At 38.5% G+C, this 8,661-nt stretch overlaps 1 protein-coding gene across 1 annotated transcript; it reads left to right on the forward strand.

The window, feature by feature from the left end:
- Window positions 1-567: 567 nt before the first annotated feature.
- Window positions 568-7,360, forward strand: LOC118800139. The gene is made up of 5 exons (XM_036560297.1): window positions 568-622; window positions 1,931-2,281; window positions 3,161-3,328; window positions 6,708-6,757; window positions 6,890-7,360. Exons 1-5 carry the CDS (start codon window positions 580-582, stop codon window positions 7,025-7,027), a joined length of 750 nt encoding a protein of 249 aa, XP_036416190.1. The 5' UTR covers window positions 568-579; the 3' UTR covers window positions 7,028-7,360.
- The last annotated feature ends 1,301 nt before the right edge of the window (window positions 7,361-8,661 follow it).

The following is an 8,661-nucleotide window of genomic DNA, read 5'->3' on the forward strand; positions in this document are numbered from 1 at the left end:
CAGACTCTGCCTCACCATCCAGAGTGACTTCATCCACCCATGACCACCAATCAGCCAGAGATCAGCTCCAAAATCACCCACAACCGACTCACTACTGTTATATTATCTCTCTGCTTTTAGCCTTCATATTATAAACAAAGGGTTAAAATAGCAACATGATTCACACCAGAGGAACCTGACCTCACTAGCCAGAGTGAGAGAAACCAGCTCTAACATCCCACAACCCAGAAACACAGCACAAACACACAGCCAGATCACTGTAAAATCTGTTGGTAGCTCTCTGCTTTAGCCTTCACATGGCAACAAAAGGGCTAAATAGAGCAAGAAATGAATGAAAAAATGAATGAATGTGTAGATGAATGATGTTCTTATGCATGTTTCTGGGCTGGTAATAAGGCTGGGGGTTTATTGGACGCTCTAAAAGAACTGGATGCAGTGACTTTCTGTTTTCTGTCTAAAACTGATTTGAAACTCACTCTAGGAACTGAAAGTTTGTATCTGACTAAGTATCACGCCACAGTGATCAAACGTATAAACAATCTGAAACTGCCACAGATTACTGGAGGATCTCAATGAGAAATGACCAAGGTCCTGTTTGTGTTTCTGACACAGCTTCTGTTTGGTGAGTATTCGTGGATTACTGGGTAGAAAAGAATAGTGAACAGTAACTCAGTAACTGCTGTGTTTATGTTTGTTATCTGACTGCGTAACTTACAGATCACAGCATGTTAAATATCTCTGCACCTTATTCCACAACCTCATGTCCAGAAATGAGTGCTGTGTCGGTGCTGCACTGTCCTGTCTGTTTACTGTGTCTAGTGTCTGTTTAATTTATCGTATTTATTGTATTGTTTCTACCTTAATTCTTTGTTTGCACGCTCATGTCTGCACGTTTGTACTCTGTACTGTTTTGCTCCATGTTGCACCGTGTTGTTCCTGGAGGAACGTAATTTCACTCCACTGTGTACATAGATGGAATGACAATAAAAGCCTCTTGACTAGACTTGACTTGAACAGCTGTTAGAGAATGATCTCACTGTGAATAGTATTCTAGCTGTGTATTGGAGGCCTCTGGAATGTGTGGGTGGCATTGTGACATGCCATAGCAAGACATATATTCCTAAATTCTTTTAGTCTCTGAGAGCCGTATTACAGAAACTTCTTAACTCTAAAATCTCATCTGTTTAGTCACCATGACAACTTCAGTATGGACTGAATTTAGGACAGAAGTTAAGTTCATAAGCTTATCATTAACTCCAGATAAGAAAGTAAGTAAGTATTACACAAACAGCCTAATTAGACTAAATCTTCTAAATACTGTCCTAACTTCTACTGAAAAAAACAGTTTTGTACATCGGTAGCTAAATAACATTTTAACATTACTTTGGCTACAAGTTTGTGCTCCAGCTGTGAACGCATCAGCAGTTGTGATAACAGCTGTTTATCAAGTAGTGTAGTATGTCTTAATTTGAGATGAGATGCTGTAAGATATGTGTTCTTAATTAGGATTTGAAACAAATTTGTGAAAAATCTTGTCCTGACCTTGTCAGATCTTAACTCCTATCGCTAATAAAAGACAGGATGTTTCTGTAGTATGGCCTCTGGTCAGTGAGACTGAAGGAGATGCTGAATGTGTCTTCTTGGAGAAAACGCTGGCTGAGGGATTTGGAGTAGGGATGAACCGTTTATGATTTTTTTAATAAGTCTAATGAGTCTAGTGTAGTTAGACTACGACATTTTGGTTCAGGTGTAGCAGTAGCATTCAAATACGAATGCACTTACCTGCCTCACCTTACTCAGCTCATAAAACTGCCCAAATATAAATATTTCATTATTTAATCAGAAGCTCTGATCTTGGCCGATTCTGATTGTGCAGTCCTGGTTTGGAGAGTGATGAACCTGCTGTCTTACGGTTCTTTTATTGTTATAGGAACGTTCAGACTGTGTATCCTTCAGAGAACTTCATCTGACCTCAGACCTGTCCATCCTGGAGAAGACATCGCCCTGCACTGTGACATCACTGCAGATGAGATGTCATGGTATCAACAGAGCTCAGAAGAGATGAAGCTGCTGGTTTCTGCTGGAAAAGGAAAACTGAATAAATTATTTTTCCTCAATCATAATGTGGATGAAGGTCACTATGATACAACAGAAAACACCAGTTCAGTCAGTTTAGTGATTATTGGAGTTAACGAGACTGATTTGGGTCTGTATTACTGTGGAGGACGAAATGGTTCAGATCCCGTTCATTTCGGAAAAGCCATCAGGCTGAACTTTCCAGGTTAGTGCTAATATCTTTTGTAAAACAGGGCACTATATCTGTTGTGCAATCAGTTTGAAAGTTGGCTCATTAACTCTTTGTACATGCTTTTATAACAGTTTTTGTGATTATCCAATAACTGTCCACCATTTTACAGACTTAGCACTAGTCAGTCATCTCAAAACTTCATTGGTTTGTCCATGAATGGGCTCTCTTCTAGCCACTGGAATTTCACAATTGGCCACAAGCAGGCAATGCTCATGTTTTTAGAAGTATATGCAAGTAAATTGGATTTAAATTATGCATTTCAAAATGCACTGTATGCCCACAGTTGGACATTGTTCACAATGAGCACATTTGAAACTAGTCCTAGGATTTTCATCCTGTTAGCTTGAAATAGTATTTAAACACACTGTGTGTAAAGGTAAATCATTACAAAAAATGTTTAATTTGTAATATCAAATTGGTATGGATAGATTTTTTAACTCACCAAATTTCTATTGCATTGGGCTGTGGAGGGCAGTGCACCCGTCAAACGTGTGACAGATGTTTATAGTGTCAGATGTTTATATAAATGTTTACTTCTTTAGTAAAATGAAAGAAATGATTTGTACTGTTGTGTCCAAACTTACAATGCTTGTTTAATGCATCACATTTTGTCAGCTGGCAAATATTGGTAGACAGATCAAAAGCTTGCTCAAATAAAGTGTTTGTTATTTCTAAGAAACATACTTCATCAAACACACTCATTTGCGTGTGAACGGTTGCGTGTTCAGGGTGTGGTTAAAACAAAAAGACGATATGAAAAAGCTGCCCAGTACTTTAATTTTTGATCTTACAGAGCCAACGTTCATCATCACCACACTCAGACGTCTGTCTGTGTGTGTTATTGTGTTTCAGATGATGGAATTCCTGAGTTTGACGTACCTGTTAACGTGTCTGAGCGTTCCCGGCTCTCTGCAGGATGTGGACTTTCCTGGATTATGATTATAACCCTAATGTGTGTCTGCATGTTCTGTGTCCTGATGAACATCATCTGCATCTGTGTGTTCTGCAGCAGAACGCAAGGTGAGAACTATTTACATGGTCCTAGAACCCTCTCATTTCTGACAGAGAACAATTTTCCAAAGATATATAATAATTAAATGAATAAATAAAAAAAGCATTAAACAAATGATTTTTTTTACAGTTTTGTACGTTCTAGGTATTAACTAGGAATGATGAGGTACAAGCTCCAGAGTTCTAGATTATTATTTAGGGTACACTCAGAAAAATCATTCTTTACCTGAACTTTATGGACTGTATTTCAATACAGTTTAAATTCATTGAATTTCTTTCAAAATAAGGCAATTTTGTAATCCAACACAAATTACTACAATTCGCCAAAATTAATCTGCTGTCAACTCATTGAAGTTCATTGAACTTGATTAACTAGTGTTGAATTAACACTCTTACGAGAGTTGGTTTAAAAGTGGTCTGTGGTGTCCAGACAGTTAACAAACACACTCAGCAACAGAGAATGTGGTAACACCAACAATGTCGAGGGTGGACAGTCAGACTCTATAAGTCATTAAAAACATTCCCCTAACTCAACAGAGATGAGTAACAGCAGATGGAATCCCACAAGATTCAAAAACACAGTTCTGAAATCACTGTGGCTGATTTCATGTTTGTGATGATTACATTCTTTTAAAACTACTACTTTGAGTACATTTTAAAAATGTCAGTTCAATTAATATCAACTTGATTTGTATTCTTAACATGTACAATAGTCAGTTGTGTTTTTTGAATGTGTGACATGATGGTGAGTTCAAAGATAATTTAACCAAATTACACTGAAATGCCCAACAGCAGAAATTACTTCTTTAATATCTCATAATTAGATCAAATTCACTGGAATGTCACACATTTAAACAGGAATGTAAATGAAAACAATCTCTAGTAAAATGGTAAACACCCAGTTAAGCCATAGTAAGAATCATTGCTTTCTTTCATAACACAGTTTTCTAAGTAGCAGGCAGGAACCTACAGGAACTACAGAGACTCTTTTGTCTTCAGATATCTTTGTCCCATCTTTTTACCCCATGTACCTACTTAGTATTCGAAAATTTTACTTTCCTGCTTAAAAAGTGTGACATTACAGTGCAAAAGGAAGGGTGTTTGTATTAACCCCCATGTCCTCCAACTACTATATTTAGGGGTTTTGGGTCATTGGCCCCCTCAAAACAGGTCACATTTTTCAAAGACACATATCTAATTGAACCATTTTCCCCATTTTGATCGGTTCATAGTATTACAGAGACGACACTAATGATCAATGACTAATAATAAATCGTGTTACCTACTTTATCTTTTGATTGTGAGGCAGTTTATAAGCATTTTGTTTGCAAATTACAGAAAGTAAAAGTCTGACTGAGACATACTTTGAATGGTTCCATTCGCTGTTGTTGATTCCCGCTGCTATGTCGATAATGAAGATATTCCGGTCGTTGTAGCTCATCCTTATTGCTGACGAAGCCCCTTTATAGCCAAGATGGAAAATAACAGAGATGAAGATCCAGCTGAACCTGAACCGACGCACTACAACCAAGCTGCAGTTACTTTTTCTTTGCTCTCCTGCGCGTTAATGTCTCGCTGAACTGCTTCTGCCAGATGACCAGTCATTTTTCTGTGGGCGGTAGTTGGCACCACCAGGGCCATCCTTCTGGGGGTGCTGTTACTGCACTCTCAGGGAAAGTGCCCCCCCTTGAGTGTGTATTACAAGGGAGGCTAAATCCAGTTGAAATGTGGTCTATTTTTATGTAAGCAATCCTTCTATTTATTTAATAATTAGAAAGGCAAAGTAGTATGCATCATTAAACTGATATTTTCCAAAACGTTAAGAAGAATTTAGGTAGTTGATCATCACTTGTGCTCAGCATTAGTTCAGTTTATTATCACTCATCCAGGTGTTTTCCTGCTCAGGTTTTAAATTCTGCTGGTGAACAGTTGTGTTTGAATATATTTGCTGCTGGTCTTCTGTGTCTCGTGGGAACATTTGAAAAGTAGAACCGATGTTTCATACCTTAAACTGCAGACACGAATCATGCAAACACCAGCTGCTTCCTGTTTGGGAAGGTGCACCATGTTGACTGGATTCATTTGCATAAAGTTTAGCTTGACTTAACTTTTGAACGCACCACACCCCCCAGACTCGACGCACCAGACCCATAATGCACGGAACCGTCTGACGGAACCGATGCTTTCTGTCGAACACAGATAAGATACGTTGCGCGAGGTTGCGCTGACATACCAGAACAGTGTAAAGGCAGAGCTAATGGTACGTCTTCAGCACCTTTAGTTAGGGAACATAATTATAACATATTCTACAGGGTGTCTCCAAGTATGAAATGAAGTTTGTCAGACAGTGATCCAATTTTAGATAATCTGTGGAGGGAAGGGGGAAACCTGTTAGGCCATGACACCAACATTAGACATTTCCTGATTTCCAAAATTGGATCACCCTCTGCCAAACTGTTTTCATTTTATATGAGAGTTGCCTTATTTTGGAGACACCCTGTATTACGGTTAAATTTTTAGGTTGTATTGACTAAACACACTTTATTTTGATTCCACGCTTTGTTTTATTGCTCTGTTTTAAAAGATGAGGATATGAAAAGGTACAAATGTGGGAAAAGCTTATTTAAGGTTCTCAGTTGGACCTTAAAACCACTGTAGTACCTTAGAGGATTTACATCATTTATCAGTGTATGTAACTTTTAATATACTAAAATATGTGTAAGTGTATGGTAACCAAAGCTAAATAAATTATTAATAATTATAATATACTCACCCAAGTCTTACCACCTCAGGCTTGGCTGTTGTTATGGCAAGGGGGCTATAACAACAGCCAAGCCTGACCAAGTGGTCTTGTACTGCCAGCGTGTTTCTCAACTGCCATAGCAGACGAGTCTCACGCAAAGACAGCATAAAAATATGATAAAATATCTCCTCTACTGTCCATATTTTCTAAGCTGTACTGACTCCACACACCCCGTCTCGTCTCCAGGCTTTTATTTTATTGTTCTGTTTAAAACATTCGGTTATGAAAAGGTACAAATCCGAACTTTTCACCTGGAAACACTTATTTAAGGTTCACAATCAGACCTTAAAACCACTGTAGTACCTTTGAGGGAACATTTAACCTGCACAGAACCTTTATTTCTAACAGCGCAAGAAGATCAAAACCAGTCCCTACATTCAGTTCCAACCTTCACAGCTTTCACTCCAATCAATGCATACTAGAGTGAATCCACCAGTAGATCCTGAAGTTGGTTTACAGAAGAGAGAAACAGATACATTGTTCAGGCCAATTTATATCATATTTTCAACGTATGCAGAGTAAATAAATAAATGTTATAATTTTGACATTTCTGACTACAATTTGGCGAAATTAACTGTCTTTCAGAAAAGTCAACTTCATGTAGCTGCTGCAGTGACACCAGAGACACAACTGAGGTATGAGGAACGTTTTCAATTTAATGACAATCTAGATCACGTTATTGTTCAAAAGTCTGAGCATAATGTAGATTATAACAAATCTGCTGGTTTTACGCTTTATGTTCCCTGTAACTAGACTTCTCTCCACAGGAAGAAGACCTGCAGTACACCAGTCTTAGACATGAAGCAGAGCCCACAGCATCTACTGCGAGAACCCCAGCATCTGCTTCGGAACGTGTGACCTATGCAAAAGTCTCAGTACAGGCCAGCAAACATTTACCAGCATGAGATGTTAGAATTGAGCTATCCAGGCTCCGCCCACTAATGAGTTATTTAGTAAGGTGGACAAGCTTTACAGAACGCTGGTGTAGATCCCGTTCACAACTCATTTAGAGCGAGCTGTTCATTTCTAATGATGTTTTTGTACGTGTGTGAAAGGCCCCACTGTAATGATAGAGATGTAGTGTTCAGGGATAAACAACTGATTGATAAGTAGAAACTTAACAGCTGGTTTAGAATTGGTAGCTAGAAAAACCAGCATAGCTGTTCACCAGTAAAACCGTATAATTTTATAGGAAAAGGCAAAAATGATCTTAACATTAAATGTATGTTAATGTGAAGAGATTTTATTCCAAGTGATTTTGAAGCATTTTCAATTGGTCTATTCATTGACAAAAATTGAGACTTTTTTGAGAAGTGATGATTTGTTTTTGATGCCAGTATGATTGTCAACTAGCATGACCAAGCGGGATGATCAGCTACACCAGCACCAGACCAGCATGAATCACTTTAGACCAGCATACCAGTTTATACCAGAATAAACCAGCTTTGACAAGCACTAGATTAGAATAAACCAATGTAGACCAGCATTAACAAGCCTAGACCAACACCAGACCAGCGTAAACCAACTTAGACCAACATCAGACTAGCATAAATCATTTTAGACCAACACCAGACCAGCGTAAACCAACTTAGACCAACATCAGACTAGCATAAATCATTTTAGACCAACACCAGACCAGAGTAAACCAACTTAGACATAACATAAGACTAGCATAAATCATTTTAGACCAACACTAGACCAGCATACACCAGTTTATTCCTGAATACACCAGCTTTGTCAAGCACCAGACTAGTATAAACCAGTTTAGACTACCATAAACAAGCTTAGATCAACACCAGACCAGCATAAACCAGCACCAGGCTAGCCTTAACCAGCACAGACCAGTTTGGACCAGTACCATACCAGCATTAACCAGATTAGACCAGTTTAGACCTGCTCCAGACTAGTTTAGACCAGCATAAACCAGTTTAAACCAGCACCAGACCAGCATAAACCCACTAAGGCCAGCAGCAGCTACAAAACAATGGAATTATGGGCAGAGCATAGATCTCAGTTTTCAGTGGACCTACCATTACCTGGTGTAGCTTGGGTTGCAGCGGACAGTACTGAGCATTACTGGACAGAGAGTTGTCTTTTTTACTAACTGATGTGCTGTTTATCTCCAAACGATCTGCAGATCAGAGGAAAATGTTCTGAATATAAGCTAATACCAAATTAATAAACAAGCATTAATGCACAGAAAAGTCAGAATAACCTAATGCATTAATAAAATACAATAAAACAAACGTGTACCTGCATGTCTGATTTAAAATGAATGCATATACATTCAATCTGTTCTACTGTAGATGTGAAGAGGATTATAGTAAAGAACAGAAAGCACACCCAGGGTTCATGCAGTGACCAGAGGAATCTGAAATAGGCCAGACAGCTGGACGTTTTTCAGTAGATGAATGCAGCATGCCAGTTTAACAGTGGATGTCATCCAGTCATATTACTACAATTGTGCATATGTACAGTTGGCTCTTTATTTATACACCTGTGGCATGCACCTGTACCCCGGACCCTGATGACGATTGTG

The sequence above is a fragment of the Colossoma macropomum genome, unplaced genomic scaffold, assembly GCF_904425465.1.
Source record: "Colossoma macropomum unplaced genomic scaffold, Colossoma_macropomum, whole genome shotgun sequence".
Taxonomy (NCBI): Eukaryota; Metazoa; Chordata; class Actinopteri; order Characiformes; family Serrasalmidae; genus Colossoma; species Colossoma macropomum.

What these genes read in the sequence shown, in the direction of transcription:
- LOC118800139 (XM_036560297.1), top strand. Translation starts at nt 580, where the DNA reads ATGACCAAGGTCCTGTTTGTGTTTCTGACACAGCTTCTGTTTG. An exon ending in GTTCTGCAGCAGAACGCAAG is followed by an intron (nt 3,329 to 6,707) that starts GTGAGAACTATT and finishes ACTGTCTTTCAG; the next exon opens with AAAAGTCAACTTCATGTAGC. An exon ending in ACACCAGAGACACAACTGAG is followed by an intron (nt 6,758 to 6,889) that starts GTATGAGGAACG and finishes TTCTCTCCACAG; the next exon opens with GAAGAAGACCTGCAGTACAC.